At 32.6% G+C, this 20616-nt stretch overlaps 1 protein-coding gene across 1 annotated transcript in view; it reads left to right on the top strand.

Annotated features, from left to right (window-relative positions):
* Window positions 1-19378, top strand: part of LOC126770629 (uncharacterized) — a 39604-nt gene extending 20226 nt beyond the window's left edge. The window contains exons 2-6 of the mRNA XM_050490124.1: window positions 10384-10556; window positions 11734-11920; window positions 13375-13514; window positions 14591-14810; window positions 19004-19378. Of these exons, the coding sequence (XP_050346081.1) occupies window positions 10384-10556; window positions 11734-11920; window positions 13375-13514; window positions 14591-14810; window positions 19004-19092 (809 nt within the window). The 3' untranslated portion in view covers window positions 19093-19378. The remainder of the gene's footprint in view (window positions 1-10383; window positions 10557-11733; window positions 11921-13374; window positions 13515-14590; window positions 14811-19003) is intronic.
* Window positions 19379-20616: the final 1238 nt, after the last annotated feature.

Here is a 20616-nt window from a genome sequence, read left to right on the forward strand (position 1 = left end):
GCCGTCCCATCGGATTATGAGACTCACTCTCATAAAAGATTAAAGAGTGTAACTGTGTTTGTGCACATACTTGTTCACAATAATGTATTAAATGTAATATGCCCTGCGTAGTTGGCTAATCTCTCTTGAGATTGACCGCCATCAGACCGAAATCATACAGGAATATACCACTGATAATCTAAAAATCTTAAAAACAATAGTGTTTCTGTAGGGTGGTCTGCAAAACACTGACCAATTATACCTTGATCTATTGATTAAATATTGAACTGTAGACTTTTTAATTTAGCTGCTTTTTAAGGCAGTCTTGATATATACAGTAGTTTTACGGAGATATAAAAACTATTGCTGGTTTCAGTATGTATTCGACACATTCACGCATCGTTCAACCGATTGGGATGAAACTATGTAGCTGGTGTTCGCGCTTGCGTGAAACTTTTTGGTGTAGTAACGCGAACAATAGATTGCACTTGGCATTTTTAACTACCTTGTTGGTCTTGTGGTTGATCTGGAGCTTAAACAACTGCAGATTCTGGGTTCAAATCTAGGATCTAGTCAACATTTTATTACCTACACCATAAACCTAAACTCTATCGGATTATGAGAGCGATGATGCACTTGAGTTTGTTCTGGACAAATTGGCTGGTTCCCCTTAAAATAACCGCGGTGGTTGAAATCAGTCACAGGATCATAGAATAGAAAAGAATTAGAATGTGCTTCATCGTACACCAAAAGAGTTACAGAATCATTTTAAACACAAACATAAAAAAAATCATCATCTTGCATAATATTCAACATTAAATAAAAATATATATAATTACCCTTATAACAAAGTTAATGTTTACAAAGCTTTAGTGCAGTTATTATATAGATTAATAAAAATAATTTTGTTATTGTAATTTATTTAGCGTATAAATATACTCGTATGTTAAGTGACCACTGTACACTTAAGTCCGACATAGTGGACATGACCTTTTGTGCATTATCTGGCCCAGCACATTTCACTGACTATTCAATGTGATGAGTCCGGACAAAAGACATATATTCGTATTAATTTTTGAAGTGAAAACTTCTTTAGGCGCGTTGCGCTGGTTTATCGTAGCGAGTAGACTCGTAGCTTCGCGTCACCGACATACTAATATAATGGAATCGTTGAAAGTACAAATAATATAAGTGTATTTTAAATATTATTTATTTAAATTAAGCTGTAATGTTGTATATTTTGATGAATAAAAAGCTATTTAATAAAAATGGATAGAATTATTACGTGGAGTGCCAGTAGATGTGGTAATTGGACAAATATATTCAACAGTTTCAAGTTTTTATTTCGACCGGCAGTCCCTATGACTGTATGTTATGTTTTAATCATTCTTGATTTTCACTCAAAATTAAATAAAACCTGTTTTGATTACTTTTTTTATTATAAATTATAATCCCTAGAATTTAATTTTTGAATCGATTTACATTAATTGATTGTAAAATTTAATGATAAAATACTGAAAGAAAAATTGATTCAAGACGAATTATTCTAAACATTTTATGGTAAATTATCGAAGTTTCTTAAGCAATAATATAAATTTGTTGTAGGGCATGGAAGCAGGGCAAGTACGATAAAGATAATTTTATTAATCCAATAAATATATTTATACAAATTTCATTCAAATTTGATAAATAAAGAGAATACATTATCGGAAACAAAGTTAAAACAACATGCAGCAAAGATTTAAACTTAGAAATGAAATGTTTTGTTTTTAAAAAAAGCTTGTTAAAGTCATATTTGTATTGAAAAAGAAAAAAATCTGAATCTGTACTCAAATCTGATTATATGCGGGTCCTTTTGGAAGTTTCATGTATTTGCTGTTTTTTTTTATATCTATGGATTTATATTGTAATATACGTTTTACATACAACACTATAGTGTATGACTTTTATTTTGAAGAGGACATAGAACGTAATAGTCACAAAAAATATTTTGTTTATTAAATTATTTATTGTTAAATATACATTTTAATTAAGGATAATTGATTATTCACAATTTTTCTGAATACAAACTTTATGTCTACAGATTAAACGCCTACGTAATGAACGCATTCACTTCCTTCTCTTAATCATTTGCAAAATATACTTCATCTTCAACCAAAAAACTTTTTGACTTAGTCTTCTTATTCTCGATTGTTCTGATGTGAGTTACCTTGATAAGAATTAGAAGCCTACACGACAAACCTACTCGACTTCAAATCAATGCATCCGTTTCATTTCCAGAATATGCTTTTGATACTTTATCATATTTTTAATTCCCTTAAATGTACTTAAATTTGCTGTACAATCCAAATGGTTGCTTTCAGTTATTTTCTTTTAGAGAGAGAACCGTGCCCGTGGTAATAGAATATTTTTAGGTGCATTCTTTTTAAATTCTCCGTCAAGTCTTTAGCGACTTTCGAACCTCCTTCCTAATTACATTTTCCATAATAATTCTACGAATTTCAGTAATATTTCTAAGAAATCGAATCTAAAAATTTAAAGTAAAATAGCACACAGATTTGTAACATGAATGCTGTGACCGTATATTCTGTAAGAACTCACTTCATTACTAACCTGCGAAATGTTGACAATCGACTCACGGTGATATACTATTGTGATGCGTGTATTCTTAAAATGTTATAATTTACTTGGTGGTAAGGCTTTATGCAAACCCGTCAGGGTACTTACCACCCACTCATCAGATATTCAATCGTCAAACATTACTTAATATTGCTGTGTTCCGGTTTGAAGGGAGAGTAAGCGACTGTAACTACAGGCAAAACGGAAATTACATCTTTGTTCCCAAGATTGGTGGTGCGTTGACGATGTAAGGAATGGTTAATATTTCTTACAGCGCTAACGTATATAGGCAATGGTGACTATTTAACACCAGGCGGCACATTTGCTTGTCCGCCTTGCTATTCTATAAAACAATATATATATATTATAGTCAATGTCTTATATTACTTTCTATGTCGTATCACGATCACATTCTGCGGTGATTTTCGAGTCTTACAGTCCTACAGAAATCACACCGAGCGAAACTTTCAACTTGATGTACAAAAGAAGCCATGATAGGCAATAAAACAAAAATATTAATGTTCTATATTTGTTAATTTGCGTTCTTCTAAATAATTTGAATTAATATATAAATCAACAGCAACAAGTAAGCTAAATGGTAAATATTTGTTTGAATACAAAGGTAAGACTAAATTATATTTATAATTTATTTTTGTTTTGATTTTCATAATCATCGTTTATTTTATTTATGTATTTTATGGTAAATAAATAAAATAATTTATAGTCACTTAGACGCATTGTAATAAATTTATTTATTATTATTATTTAAATTTATATTATGATACTTGTAATAAAAAAGGTGTAAAAAGTTTTGTTCAATTGTAATGTTTATTTTAAAATAGTAATCGGCTACAAACGAACGACGAATGAACAACAGTCCGACGGGAAATACATCATTCATTTTTAATAAAGCCGGTTTTGCAGCTTGTGATTTAAAAAGCATTAATGTTGTATATAATTTAAACAAAACTAATAATGCCTCAATAAAAAAAAAACATTTTTTCCATTTTCTCCCAGTTAAGTGCAGAAGTGTTCGAAGTGAGTATGACAAGAAACAAAAAACGGTCAGGATCTGTGTACTCATCCCAACCCTATGATCAGCAGTTGTTGACTTGACATTACACCAACGAACCAGTTATCGTAATAAAAAATTATAATGGGAATCGTATTATTAATTTAAGCAGGCGTATGAAGAAATGGGTGCCAGCTACTAACGCCTATTCGCACAGTATGAAATATCAATCTTCAACCGTTAAAGTTTTCGGACCTAATAAAACTAAAATGTTTCAATTGTTTGTTAAATCAAATCAAAACAAAACATTTTAATTTTAATATACGCGTATAAGTAATAAATATATAACTAATAGTGTTGTTATCGATTCGGAATGTGGATTTTGCCGTGAAGAACAAGCAAGAACATCTGTAACTACGAAGATGTTATTGACCCTTGTGAATATACACTAACTTACTCACCTTTCAATGAAAACAAATGTTTTTTTTTTATATAGAATAGGAAGGTGGACGAGCATATGGGCCACCTGATGGTAAGTGGTCACCAAACGCCCTTAGACATTGGCCTTGTAAGAAATGTTAACCATCGCTTACATCACCAATGCGCCACCAACCTTGGGAACTAAGTTTACAGTTTTTTTAAGTTTTGTTTACGCTGAACTAATATCGGGGGATCAACCGGTAAATGAAACTAAGGAAGAGCTTTCCACTGTTCATCATATCAGCCGAAAGACGTCCACTGCTGGACAAAGGCCTCCTCCAAGGATTTCCACGTTGGCCGGTCTTGCGCTGCCCGCATCCAACGGCTTCCCGCGACTCGTTCTAAGTCGTCGGTCCACCTTGTAGAGGGCCTGCCCACGCTGCGTCTTCCGGTTCGTGGTCGCCACTCGAGAACCTTTCTGCCCCAGCGGCCGTCGGTTCTGCGAGCAATGTGCCCCGCCCACTGCCACTTCAATTTAGCAATTCTTCGGGCTATGACGGTTACTTTGGTTCGCCTACGGATTTCATCATTTCTGATTCGATCTCGCAGAGAAACTCCGAGCATAGCCCTCTCGATTGTCCTTTGAGTGACCTTGAGCCTTCTTATGAGGCCCATTGTGAGCGACCACGTCTCTGATCCATAAGTCATCACTGGTAACACACACTGGTCGAAGACTTTCGACTTGAGACACTGCGGTATTTGGGATGAGAAGATATCGTGTAGCTTCCCGAACGCTGCCCACTGTTCACTGTAATTTATTTTGCCTAATCATTTTAACACAATAACTTTCACATTACATATATTCAGTAGCGAATCAGACGGTGCGATTCAAGACTGACAGATTTTACTACCGCCATCTGTCGCTTCCCAGTAGTATTACACGCTTTTATACAGTTTAATTAATAACTTATGTTCCTTTACAATACTTACTAACGTTTTTATTTGCACCTCCTATGAGCTGCTAGTAGTAAATATTTTAGCCATATACCACAATATATAATGTACATATTGTGGTGTATTGCTATGGTTGTAGCTTTTATATTATATATTTATACATAGAATTTGTCGTTTTTCATCGCTTAAATTTAACATAAAACTATTCTAAAATTATTATTATAATTATTATTATTACAAGAGATAACTATATAAATTTGATTAATGACTTTTTTTTTAAATCAAACTTAAAATTGTCCCTCCCGATCCCCAACCGACGCAAAGCTGTTCATAACGAAGGCCGCATTTCCACGCTGTACGGCAATGAACAATGAAATGTTGTAGCTTAGTTTACTATATATGTTGTGTAATAAATTATTAAATAAATTACAGATGCATTACTGGGAGACACAACAAAGCTTTCGTATAAGATACATATTCCTAGCTCCTTGAAGTAGATGAAAACAACCTAGATTGGTATAAATTTATACACGTATAACGTGTACGTCGTATGAATATTATTACAATAAAGATCTAGATTACAGAAATGATGATTACTCAGCTATTTAATTAATGTATAAGGAATTAATTTCATTCATATTAACTAATATTATTATTTACAAGTAAGTTTGCTCATTTGTTTTTTTACGCTTTCGTCTTACTGAACGGATCATTTATTCACTTACGCATTATTAAAGGTGCAGAAAGATTGTAGGATACCTAAAACCTAAAGCGCATGTGAAATTGCAGTCGGAAACTAGTCTCAAATAAGGTATTTATAATATACAATATTATAAGGGAATTTAAGTATGCATGTCTCGTTAAGCTGGCTTTTATTTAAATGAATGCAACATAATACTCTTGTTTATGAATAAGAAAAGTTTATTTTATGAATGTATAAGAATTCGTCTTTTAATTTTATTCAGGTCAAGCCTTTTTAGTATAAACGTAGTAATTGCTATGATTTCAAGGTACTTATGTAATGTAATGTAAATGTAAAATGTAGTCGTGTTTTTTTTTGTGTGAAATGCTTAAGATGTTTAATAAACAAATAATACATTTAAATCTTATGTTAGAAAATTATTAATAAATAATACAATCTATTTGTTATGTTAGCTCTTCTCTAAACAACTTCTTATCATCAAAATATTTTATATAATATATAATGATCACTGCTGTTTTGCGGTAGAATATCTGATGAGTGGTACCTGGTACCCAGCGAGCTTGCACAAAGCCTTATCATTGATATATATGTAATAATTGTTTTTATATACATTTTAATTTCGTATAATATATATATATATATATATATATATTATTTTATTTTATAATTATATATATATATATATATATATATATATATATATATATATAATTCTGTATAAGTATTAACGAATATTAATGTATTAATAACTATTTATGTTTTTATACATTTTTTAAGTTTAATATAAGTTGTCAGACAGTTAAATAGTTACATAATGGTAAATAACGTTTGTGGAAATATTATTCATTACGCTAAACATAGGAGCGTTATAAATTTCTCGAACAAAAAAAAAACACAGAACTGCACCCTTAAGCTAGCTACTAGATCAATTTTTGATCAATTTCGCTGGAAAAACACATTTAAGCGTTTTCCCTTCACGAGGTGTGTGTGTGGGTGTGTTTATGTGGGACTTACCGGCGCTGAAGGTGCCGTAATACTCACAAAGAAACCAGGTAGGTGACGTCCTAACACCCTAACGGTTCCATTCCTAAGGGGTAGCCACTAGATCAAATTACAAGAAATACCTAAATGGTATTCGTTTGTAAAATAGAGTGGATATTCGCTTAGGTATGCTAATGAAACATTTATGATTTAAATGCGGAGAAACTTCATTAAATAATACAAGGCGCAGTATATATTCCAGCAGCTTAGTGCTTTAACACTAAGAACCTAAGTGCCTAATTAAAATTTCATACGAAGACACTTCGTGTAGATGAAATCTGTATCAAAGCAATGCTAGATTACGTGCATAATGACAAGTACTACAAAAACGAAGTGTTTTGTTACAAATTACGAATTATGAAATAATTAGTCATATCCTACAAGATGCTAACACAAAATAAAAAATAAGTAGAAGTGGTAGTAGTAGTAATTAAGGTTGTGTAGAAAGATTATTAAAAAAAGAAAATGAACTTACGACAAATGTGATGTACGACATCGGTACGATTATATATATAAATATGTTATCGTTTATGTAAATATTCATATTCTGGAATACCATGTTGACATAACGTCGAAAGTCGAGACCTTCGACTTAACCTTTATTTTTATATCGAACATTTGATTTTTCAACCATACTTTGGTTTATAATTAAACTAGCGTTCGACTCGATAATTATATTGTGGATATTTATTTTAATTTTCTTTTATTATAGAATTAGTAAGTGTCAGCGATTGGAGACGTGAAATAAAAAATTGCATATCGGTTACAAATTTTTTTTTATTTCTATTTGACAGCATACGAGTAAAGTGAATGAGCCTCCAAGAAGGTTTACAATGGTGTTTATAATATCGGTGTATGACGTCAGTCCGTAAATGTCGCCACTAGTCACTCAACTATTTTAAGAAAAGTAAATTACAAAGCCAGCCAATTGGTAACACATTGAGTAAATAAATTAAATATATTAATATACTGAGAGGTTGAGTAGAACTAATGACTTACAGCGCTATAAGTTGATATAATGTAGTGCTTAAATAATGCCTAGCATTACATGAAAAATAAAATAATTTGTGTTCCATTACCATTGTTTTTTTAGGCTACACTCCTTTTTGCATTAATTTATTAAATGATCCGACATTACCGTTTTTTATATGTATAGATTACAATTGTGTTTGTCTAAATAATCTGAAATTTTTATGACGAAATATGAGAAAGTATGAGTTAAGAATTGTTATTGTGGTAAAATAGAATAAACTTCCATTGTTTATCTATCTATATCTACAGGAAATATTAATTAATATAAACTTGCCGCGGTCCAATTTGTCAAGTGTATTGGCAACGTAACTATGGTGAAATTAACGCTTAATATTTTTAGCAGCATACAGAGGCTATGGACTGTAATGAACACTTGCCTGTATGTAACCGTAACAAATTATATAACAACAGAATATTTAAAGCTTCGTTATATACATAATAACTGGTGGAATTTCTTAAATATACAGAGAGAATTATAAAGAGAGAACAGATTAAATTCTATTTAATACTGTTTATGATATATTTATATAACTTAAAATACTTGTTATATATTTTATATATTACATATTAAATGTTACATTTGTTTATGCGTGTGTTCTTAGTTAATCATCGAATTCTCATTTTTTATTCATGAGGCCTTTAGTAAACCAAATGTTTTATAAACATATTTAGTACATTTTGTATTACCTTGTATTGTTATACAAAAAAAAAAACTGTTTTGTTGTTGTGGTCTTTGGGCTTTCTTGATCAAATATTTATTTTGTATATATAAATTAATTAATAACTACAATCCGTTTATCCGTATGATATTTATACTTAAATAATATTAACAAAACAAATTATTGAAATTGAGAAGAAATCTCTGTTTTAGCAAAAAGGATGCCTTTGGAAATATTATAATTTTCTTCTTTTTGTATTCATTTGTAAGTTATTATTTACAAGTTACCACTCCCGGTTACGTACGGTTAATGAAGATTTACATAAAATAGTTATTGTTCAGATAGATAGACAGACAGACGCGGCGAAGAGACTTTGTTATATATCATAATACGTGTTGGTAATTAAAATTACTGAAGATTTACGAATCGTTCATTTTTCCATGTTGTCGATTTTTATCCGATACATGTAGGTTTCCTTACGACGTTTCAAAGCGCGAGATTATGGATTATTAAAATGAAAGTACAGAGGTGCTTGCCCTGATTTTAGAACTACAATCTTCGAATTTTGTTCATTTGTTATAATCACTGAGCCATCATGTATTTAAAGGTACTTTAATTGTTGTGAACTGATCCCGTTCAAGTTTCTTTATGATATAATGTTAAGTGGGCAATCATTATAATTTATTGAATGGAAAAACACATTCATTTACAAAACAAAATATTTACTTATCAAAGCCAATCAAAGCTCGGTCGGCCACTTACTACATTTATATATCAATATTTGAGTTTGTTTTATATATTTAATATAATAATATATAACATGATATTAATAAAAAAGCGAACAAGGAGCTAATGAATGAAACTAAGACTAATTAGTTTCGAAAACACAATTGATCATGTTTTTTTATGTCAGAATTCATTGTTTACAAATGCCTTGTAATATATATATATATATATATATATATATATATATATATATATATATATATATATTGTATTTAATTAGATTATTTACGTAAACAATACTCATTTTATTTATTTTGGAGTTTTAGTATAAAGTGCCATCTATTTTTAATTTCAATGAACTAAAACCATTCAAGTTTATTCATAATATTTATAAGTGAACCGATAGAATCAAACAAAACTTAACAATACTTGAGAACATACAGAATCATCTAAGACTTATCGTGTCGTGTCTAATCGTGTCGTATCGTGACGTATCGTATCGTGTCGTATCGTGACATATTGTGTCTATCATTCCATAATACAAAATCATATTATGGTATCTTATTTAAAAATGAAGCAACGTGAGAAATTAGAAAATAATTTTAAGTAACTTGTAATATTTATTATGACAACATGCAATGACATAAATAATTAATATAAGGATTCTTGAATGTTCAAGCAATAGATGAATGCTAACATATTCTAAGCAGATAAAATAAAATAGACAGACAGATACAATGTTCGAAAACAAATTGAAAGTGTACATACCTACATCTCATCATTTTTGTAAGCACCTAACTTCAAATTACAGACAAGGTTATTTTTTTTAATTTAAAATATATATAGATAATAAAAGTTTTAGTGATTCATTAACAAGAGTTGAATACGTGTTAAATTGTATTTCACATCGTTTTTACAATCGCGATGATTAAATTCTGGTAGTTTGTATTATCCGACAACATTGGACTCGACTCATTAGTATGCTGTGGTCGTGTTTGAAATTCTGGTAACTGTTTGCAAATGTACATGTTTTATTGGTATAATTTTATTACTAGACTGCCACAGATTAAATAAATAAAGAATCAATTTTAATTAAAATGAACATAATTTTATTTATCAATTTGAGTTTTTACGATTGTAATGATGATAATACTTGTTTTTTTTTCGAAATCGAATTATTGTTTTGAACTATTTTAAGTATAGATCACATTTCTTAAATTATCCTTTTTGTTTGCCAGTTATAGCGACGGCACACAACATCACCTACTTAGAAGTGCCACAATACGGCGACCCGCGACGCGATGGTGACCTGATATGTCACTATGTCAGCGAGAAAGGAGATCCGCCCCTCCATTCCGTGAAGTGGTATCGTGACAACAATGAGATCTTCCGATTCACGCCCGGACAACAGGTGTGTGATTAATAATAATATTTAATACAATCGACAAAATATTATTTATGCGCAATGTTTAACAGCTCATCAAACATAATATTCATACGTGAATACCGAAAGTTTATTGTCTGCTTGTTGGCATGGTTTTATCGATTTAAATAAAAAACTACTAATTCGATTCATGTGGAAGTTTTGTATTATTTTAATATGTAATTTCAGGACAAGATTTTCACAAAGAAAGTTAATGTATCGCATACTTTTTGAGCTGTAAATAAGACTGAGTTTCTTTTGCAGATTTTTCTCAGATTATAATATTTTATTTTCCGATTCATTTTAATTTGAATAAAAATGATTGAAGAAATTTATTTAGTTTATTATACAATGGAGCGGAACATAAATTTCCTCAATGAAAAGAAAAACGAACGCATCAAACCAAAACACAATCAGCAGAAATATTTTATTATTTAAAATGTAGAATAAATAATAAAAGTTTTTTCTTTTCAATCTCTATAAGACGATAATATCTTGAAATAAAAATAAAAATATTCAATAAAACTTGTAAATAAATAATATATATATTATTTATTATATAATCAATTCAATTCACATGTTATTAATTAGCTAAAAGTTTTAAATTGTAAAATGAAAATTCGACATTCACAGATTCATTGAACTAACATTAAGAGCGATTTTTTAAATTTTGAATTGAGATTATGTTAACGTTAATCATTCAAGCCTAAATTAAAAGCCACTCGACTTCATAAAAACAAATGGAAGAGATAAATTAGATTAATTTACCAAGTGCCTAACCTTCAGGTTGTTGTTGAGCTATCTTAATTATTGCATTAACTAGTTTTCCCTACAGAAATGTCTTATTATACCTTTGGCTCACTCCAATTAAACAATTATTATATTATTAGTGTTCAGTCTTATGAAACGACATGACTTTATGATTAAATATTTTAAATTACGTATCTTTTTGAATGTGTCTTACGAATTTTTATAAGTCATAAAAATAAATAAATAAATTGTAATTGATAAATTCGTCTATAAATATATAATTTTATATTTTTTATATATAAGCAAGCGAAGTCTTATTATTATTTTTTCAAAAAAAAAATTTACAACATGAATTTACACTGTTGATATTGTTGCTGTAAAATTAAATATTTAAGTTCGATATTTCTTTGCTTAGCCTCCGACAAGAACCTTCAACACGACAGCCGGAAGCGTTTCTCGTGGCGCATGTAACTTGAATAGCTGTTCCATCAGCGTTGTTCTACCGAGGAGGTATAACACAAGGATATCCTTCACTTGCGAGGTCTCCACCGAGGGTCCGAGATTCGCAGTCGTCAATCAGACGAAATATTTAACCGTTGCTGGTAATTTTATTTTCTGTTAATAACAAAAATTAATAAAATATTTTGATTCAAAAATTTCAAAACTCATTTAAAAATGTATAATACAGTTTCATTATTATATCTTTTGACAGTGTGTGTGACATTTGTGTGCATGAACATCTCTGTTTGTCCTGAGTCTGGGTGTAGTTATCTATATAAGTATGTATTTACTAAAGAAAAATAGTATAATATGTAGTATATCAGTTGTCTGGTTTCCATAGTACAAGCTCTACTTAGCTTGGGATCAGATGGCCGTGTGTGATTGATGTCCCAGGATATTATTATTATTATAATTTTAACAATATCTTTATATTTCGTAACTATAATCTTATACACCTCTCTTCTATAAAAAATAGTTTACATATAAATAATATGTATGAATAATCTCTTTATTTTTAAATCATTCTTCCGTACCGTAACAGCCTGTGAATGTCCTACTGCTGGGCTAAAGGCCTCCTCTCCTCTTTTTGAGGAGAAGGTTTGGAGCTTATTCCACCACGCTGCTCCAATGCGGGTTGGTAGAATTCACAGGTGGCAGAACTTCAGTGAAAAGACACATGCAGGTTTCCTCACGATGTTTTCCTTCACCGTAAAGCACGAGATGAATTATAATCACAAATTAAGCACATGAAAATTCAGTGGTGCTTGCCCGGGTTTGAACCAACGATCATCGGTTAAGATTCACGCGTTCTTACCACAGGGGAATCTCAATCATTATTACAAATACTTAATAAACAATACAAACTTTTATTGATAAATGAACAGTGCTTTCGAAAATTTACATTGATACGTTGCTTATAGTGTCCTGGTACCGTTATCATAGAATTGTCTTTAAGGACCGTTTAATTTACCGGCTTTTATTTATGATTTCCTAGTAGTTTAGTTATATGTTGTCCAGAGGGTGGATCTACCAGTTATCTGTCCGATAGCTGGTTGGAATCACTACGGGTACGCGACCCCGGACTGCTCTAGCTACTAGTGTCACATTCCTGTATCTTCCGTGATCACAGTATCCTCACCCCTCTCCTTGATACGTTGTTTCCCAAAATTATCCCAGCGTCACGCCAAAGAAGAAGGAAAACTAATATTAAACCCGGAGCGGTGCCTCCGTTTAGGCGTAAGCCAGTCACCTGCGGCCAAACCAGCACCACACGTATTGACTCGTCATTCCTGCGGATCCTGCTGGGGAGGAGGAGAGGGTGGCATGGGTACTGGGCAAGCCCGTGTTGCCATAAAGTCGCCTGCCCAGGCGTAGCAGCATCCACGGAGAGGACACTTCGCTCACCTGTCTTGCAGGTGGAAAACAACACGGAGAGTGGCTTGCTTAAATCATCTGACAAAGATGCAGAGGCCTATATAGTTAAATATGACTAGAATAAATAAATTTAAAGATAGAAATGGACACTTAAATTTCTTTTTTCGTTTTGTAAATATAGTAACGTTGAAAGAAGATCCAGTGATATCGGGGGCTTCCGGGAACGTTCAGCTAGGCGAAGATGTCTTGCTCAATTGTTCAACTAAACCAGCCATGCCACCAGCGAACATTGTGTGGTACGTCGATGGAAGACCTGAAAAGGTATGTTTTTAATAAATTTTTTCATATATAAACTCTTTTTAACAGGTAAAAAAAAGACTTCATTTCCGTATATTTAAAAAAAATCGATGATTATCAATTTAAGTCTAAAAATTGACGCATTGGAGATGTAAGGAACGGTTAATATTTCTTACATCGCCAGTGTCTATGGGCGGTGATGATCACTATCAGATAGCCCATTAATCAGTTTGTCTACCTATTTCATGTAATAACTTTTTTCTGTTTGGTAGCTATACAATTAAGTGCAATCAATAAAAAAATTCAAAAACAGGTAGAAAAAAAGTTTGAAACAAATGTTAACATATGTGTTCCCAAAAATCGATAATTATTATTATTTTGGTCGATTTTCGACCTCTGGGCGATCTATAGTTTATTTAAATAGACGATTACTATATACTTAAATATCTATTCATCTTCGCCGAGCTTTGTAAGACTTTTATACATTTCTTAGACCAATTCCTCTATTTGGGACAGCGGTTAAGTGGAAGAGATCGCTCTTTAGCGATAATGCCACCTTTTGTAACATCCATTATTTTGTTTTATTTATTTTCACTGTAAATGTTTTGTCTTGCTTTGCAGTGAAGTGTACAATCTATATATATAAGAGTAACATACTGATTGGCATATCAACGCATAGCTCAAATTACTGCGACTAGTACCATGAAAATTTTCATATGGGTTATTTTTACATAATAGGTTAGATCAGGACTATGGTAAGATTTTTGAAAATTTAACGCCTAAACCCAAAAGTGACATCCTTCATTTTTAGAGAAAAAACTGTAGAATTTTTTTGTTTAATAATTCTGCACTATGACGTGCCGTGAGTAAGGCGCTTGATATTATATATATTTACAACTCTCTTAAGGTATTATAAATATTGTTGTTTTATTACTAACATATTCACCCCATTACAACAAACATTTAATTATAGTGTAGCTCGTATACCTTTTGTAATTTAGAAATAGATAAGCCATACTAAAATGTGGAACTAAGCCTGGTAATAAAATTAATCCATGTGCTGTAAGACGGAGAAAATTAAAAATGTAATTTACCCTCAGACGGAACCTTGGATGAGCGACAACACGGAAGTATCATCGGCTGACGATTTCGGCTTACGATCCAGCTGGCGTCCTCTTCGCGTGAGAGTGGCCACCGCCAGAGGTTTCATAGCGGTTCGTTGTGAGGCTAATCAGCCTACAAGACCGCCCTACATGAGAGCTACGAACGCAACTCTGGTTGTCGCGAGATCACCACATTTATCTATGTACACCGCGTCTGGTAAGTTCAGCTAATAACAGGTATATCTGTAATATATAATTTTCGTACTAGCGGTAAGGTTTAATTCATCGAGGTTTTGTACCATCCGCAGTACGGCTTGAAAGGTGTGTGAGCCAATGGAACACGCAAAGAACATATCATCTTAGTACCCACAGTGTATTTGCAATGAATCGTAAATATTTTATAATGAAATAAATATTAACGATTAAATTTACGAAAAGAAAGAGAATAGAGATAGAAAAAAGGCTAATTGGTGAATTTTACAATAATAATTCTATCAAATCAAAAGCACTTCTGAATACAATTTTTGAAACAATAGTGTATGTAGGTTCGATTTATTTAGGTTAAGTCATCGGGTAAAAATATAAAAACTTCGTTGATTTAATTATGAATATGTTTACTTTTATGTTATTTATCACAAAAATTAATTGAATTTCATTTATGTAACTTGTTAGGAAGTCTTCTTGGGGTAGAACAAATAATTGTTTCCACGATATATCACTGCAAAGTTTTTCAGATGCATTCATTTGAAATTTAATTCAAAGCTTTTTTTAAACAAGTATCAATGTGACTTACTATTCTATAAATAAAATAGAAATTAATATTCGTTAATTTTCATGCAAGGCTTATAATTTCGTTTCATTGAATTAAAGTTTATAAAGATTGAAAGCAATTATATAATCATAATATGTAAAAATAAAAAATAATAATAAAAGCCGAGATGGCCCAGTGGTTCGAACGCGTGAATCTTAACCGATGATCGTGGGTTCAAACCCGGGCAAGCACCACTGAATTTTCATATGCTTAATTTGTGTATAAACACAATAAATTATATAAATTTGTGTATAAACAATAGTTTCATTTGATTATACGACATAGACTATTTTAATTTTAATTTTTATTATTTGCGTAATATGCACAAATACGGCAAATAATTTCGCAAATCCGTGTAGGTATGTCTCGACAAAAATGTCATATAAAAGAAGATATTACCATCAATGTATTTTGAAACATTTTCATTGGCAATTATCGTGTTGGAAAATTTTGCAATTCCACCAGCACAACATTGCATTATTTTCTGTTGACAACTTAATTTAATTACATGAGCTTTCATCTCCAACACGTGTTGATGATACAAAAGTTTCCAATTTTCATTTGGTAGTAACGCAGCTTTAGATCACAAAGCATTGGGGTAATTTGGAAAAGCCGTGCTTTCGGAACACTAGCTGGTTATATAATTTCGTTTTCTGGTCTTTTTGATTTAGTCCTATCCACATTAGGCCACAAGACGAATATCATATTACGATATCACTAGCTTGTAATAAGGGTACCTGTTTGTAAATGAAATTTATATTAATTTTACAGATACTTAAATGCGGATTAATACAAACTGTTTTTGTAATATTCTACAAACAAAGGTAGATGGTAACTAATGAGACAAATTTCGATAATCTAAAGTAAGGTATCCCGATGGAATACCAGCCATAGTGCTGAAGAAGTGCGCAGCGGAGCTGTCTCCTGTGTTAACGCGCCTGTTCCAACTTTCTCTCTCTTCGGGAAGTGTGCCGGAGGCTTGGAGAAGAGCTAATGTGCAAGCGGTTCCCAAAAAAGGGGATCGGTCTGACCCGGCAAATTATCGGCCAATAGCTATCACCTCAGTACTTTGTAAGGTGATGGAACGGATTTTAAACAACCAACTGATCCATTACCTAGAAGATCACTGTCTAATTAATGATCGTCAGTACGGGTTTCGACCAAAACGGTCCACAGGTGATCTTCTAGCGTACGTAACACACCTCTGGGGTGAAGCTATCGACAAGCATGGAGAATCGTTGGCTGTCAGCCTCGATATCTCCAAGGCTTTCGACAGGGTCTGGCACAGAAGTCTTCTCTCCAAGCTACCGGCATATGGTCTGCCTGCTCAGCTATGCACCTGGATTGCCAGCTTCCTACACAAGCGTAGCCTTCGTGTTTTAGTAGATGGTTACGCTTCACAATTCTATGTAGTGAATGCTGGGGTCCCCCAGGGATCTGTGCTATCTCCCACACTCTTTCTTTTGCATATCAATGATATGCTCTCCCTTGGGAACATACATTGCTATGCAGATGATAGTACAGTGCATGGTGGATACCACGGACGCGCAGTGGCTGGGCGGGCGGAAACTGAGGAGAGGCGGGAGAATCTTGTCATTGAACTCGATAGGACGTTAGATCTCATCGCCAAATGGGGCTCTGATAATCTTGTTGAGTTTAATGCCAAGAAAACACAGGTATGCGCTCTCACGGCGAAAAAGTCAACATTTTCCCCTCTTCCCTCCCTCTGTGGTACTCCGCTGGTGATGCAAAGCAAAATCGCCATGCTGGGGATTGACGTTCGCTGCGACCTTAGTCCAAGGGATTACATCGAGGCTGTTATAAAAACAGCTTCACGGAAACTCGGAGTTCTGAACAAGGTGCGGCGCTTTTTCACGCCACAACAACTGTGCCTGCTGTACAAAACACAGGTACGGTCTTGCGTGGAATATTGCTCGCACCTTTGGGATGGCTCCGCTAAGTACCTACTTGAGGCCTTGGACCGGTTGCAGCGACGTGCCGTACGCATTATTGGCGACGTAAAGGTCACAAACACCCTTGAACCTTTACAATTGCGTCGTGAGATAGCAGCACTGAGCGCTTTCTATCGACTGTATCACGGCGAGTGCTCTGAGGAATTATTCTCTCTAATTCCTGCTTCCCCCTTCCTTCTTAAGTCCACGCGAGCTGGTTCTCGATGTCACCGCCTAACTGTGACATCAATTCCATCGCGAACAAAGAAATTTGGCAACTCCTTTCTTTGTCGCACTTCCAAAAAATGGAATTCCTTACCAGCTCACGTATTCCCCTCCTCTTACAACCCGGGTTCCTTCAAACGAGGCGTGAAGAGGCATCTTGCGGGCCGGCAAGGCGAAGGCGGCTAGTGCAGAACGTTTTTCCCGTCTGTACTGGCCGTCGTCGCGTTTGGACTCTACTACCACTTACCATCAGGTGGAGTAGAGTCATTTGCCCTCCCGGCGATATAAAAAAAAAAAAAAAAAAATAATGTTCCAACGGCTTGGCTGTCTGGTCAAAAACCTCTTACCCTCCTGAGAAAGAAGCGTCTATAAACTTGTATCAGATTTTCATCGAGCACGAAATTATACAAATTAAGCACATAAAGTTGCAGTGCTTTGGACCTACTACCTTTGGTATTTCAAGTCTTGGCCGTCTCAGACCGGAGCGGCAAAGAAAATAAAAATGGCCTGTATGTATGTAATACTGCTTAATATTCCTATTATACCAAGTCAAATAATGCCTTATTTGACTTGGTAGAAAGGCATTGTGCAAGCCCCTCTGGTACGTATATATATATATATATATACCAGATGTATTATATATGTATATAATATGTCACAAAAGATTAATCAGTGTGGATCAATTAACACTATAATATATACTTGGATTTACTTTTTTATAAAATAGATAGGTAGACGGGCAAATGGGCCCCCTAAGATAAGACCATAAAAATAGGCGCTGTAAGAAGGTACAAGCAATTTACATCGCTAATGCGTCACCAATCTTGGGAACCAAACTTACCCACCCTACAAAGCCGATACACAGTAATATTAATTATTGCAGTTTGACGGTTGAAAATGCGTTGAGTGGGTGGTACCCAGACGGGCATGCACAAAACCCAACTTAAACTAAAACTACTAAATAGGACTTTTTTTTTTTATAGAATAGGAAGGCGGACGAGCATATGGGCCACCTGATGGTAAGTGGTCACCAACGCTCTTAGACATTGGCATTGTAAGAAATGTCAACCATCGCTTACATATCCAATGCGCCACCAACCTTGGGAACTAAGATTTTATGTCCCTTGTGCCTGTAATTACACTGGCTCACTCACCCTTCAAACCGGAACACAACAATATCAAGTATTGCTGTTTTGCGGTAGAATTTCTGATGAGTGGGTGGTACCTACCCAGACGAGCTTGCACAAAGCCCTACCACCAGTACACTAATATTTAACATTTATAATTGTAATAATTTATTTTCTTCTTGATTTTTTCTTTCTATTTATTAGTATTAAACAGTGGCCCGGTATAATACATAAGTATCTTTCTCATTGTCCTTTTTTATAATATGTATTTTTATATATAACGTTTTGTCAACAGGTTCGAGTTCTGCAGACGTCGCTATGGTGTTGGCGTTGTGCATCTCCGTACATATATTTTCAAAATACAGTGCCTTGAGTGAAGTCTAACGGAGTTGGATAGTAAATTGGTAATTGTATAAACGAAGGAGTCTTAGTCTTTAGGTAGTTAATTTTTCCATCCACTTCTGACGCGAATTTAAATAAAATAAAAATCGATGTTATATATGTTGTCCTGCATGCATGTTTTCCTTATGACTCGATTCATTCTGTTTTTTCCTGTTATAATAAATACGTGTTCAAATTTGTTTATATTGTTTAAGTGTGTGCATAAAGTTTTTTTTTATTTATTTGAAAAAATCTCATATGGTTATTATTTTTTGAATCATAATTGTATTCTGTGTTAAGTAGAATATCTCTTACAAATATTTATATATATATTTGAAAACGCATTGTTTTTCAATTGTAATTTAAATTTGAGCCATAATTATACAAATCGAGTTCACATACCACCAGAAATATGTTAAAAATTAAATTGCTGAAATTTTATGAACATTAATCAAAGACTGGAAATGTTTTGTTCAAATAACTCTTCATATTAAAATTATAAATCGTAGACATAGTTTTTGCCTACGATTTATGAAGTCTGTTCATTTTCACATCTTTTTTGTGATTCTTTTTATTGCGATCTCAAATAGCTTTGTGTTGTCAGTTCTGTTGCAGACAAAAGGCTCTATTAAACAAGAACACCGACCGATGTTGAATTGAAACGGAATTTCCTTCTAAATATTGTAATTTAGAGTTTGCTTAAAAATCTTAAAAGCTTTTAATTATAAATTGAGTTTTCGTTTTTAGAATATTTGAAGTCGTGTGAAGTGGATGGAAATTTATACGAAATTACATCAGAAATAAAGTATATGAAAACAAAAATTATCTATAAATATAGCAAGCACTGAATTTCGATGTTTTATTACACTTAAAGTTTGTAATTATATTTACATATGTTGCGACGGGAGCCGAAATAAATAAATTTAAATCTGTAAATTTAAAAAAAATATAAATGTTGTCTAAGAATATAAGATTTTGCTTTGCAACGAAAATAACGAATCTATTTGTATCTAAGGGCCTATGATTTACCGCATTATGTGTCTCATTTTTGCTATATATGTATATATTAATATATATTATACATGCAAAATTAATTACCGTCGATTTTATTATTTTATAAAATAATATTGTTTATTACGAGCCGCGATTGTTTATTTCTTAATTGTATCTGAATATTATAATGTTATTAAATCCGATAAAATCTTTAACTTAGGATAAATTATGATTATAGCCCAAGTTTCATGTCCACATCCATTATAAATGTTTGCAAGAGACAGCTCCGTCCGCGTCCTAAAAACCTTCACTTTAATATTTTTTCCATTAATAATTATATAATTACTATTCAATTTTTAATTGTATTTATAATAAATCTTCTTCATTAAATCAAATTAATTAAATTTCTGAAGTGTAATGACTTTAAATATTTAATCAACAAGAAGAAAACTACTTTTAAATATTATTTTCAAAGTTAAAATTAATTATCGACTGAGATGTAAACAAGTTTAAATTTCTAATTAAATGTATGGA

The sequence above is a fragment of the Nymphalis io genome, chromosome 9 (genome assembly GCF_905147045.1).
Source record: "Nymphalis io chromosome 9, ilAglIoxx1.1, whole genome shotgun sequence".
Taxonomy (NCBI): Eukaryota; Metazoa; Arthropoda; class Insecta; order Lepidoptera; family Nymphalidae; genus Nymphalis; species Nymphalis io.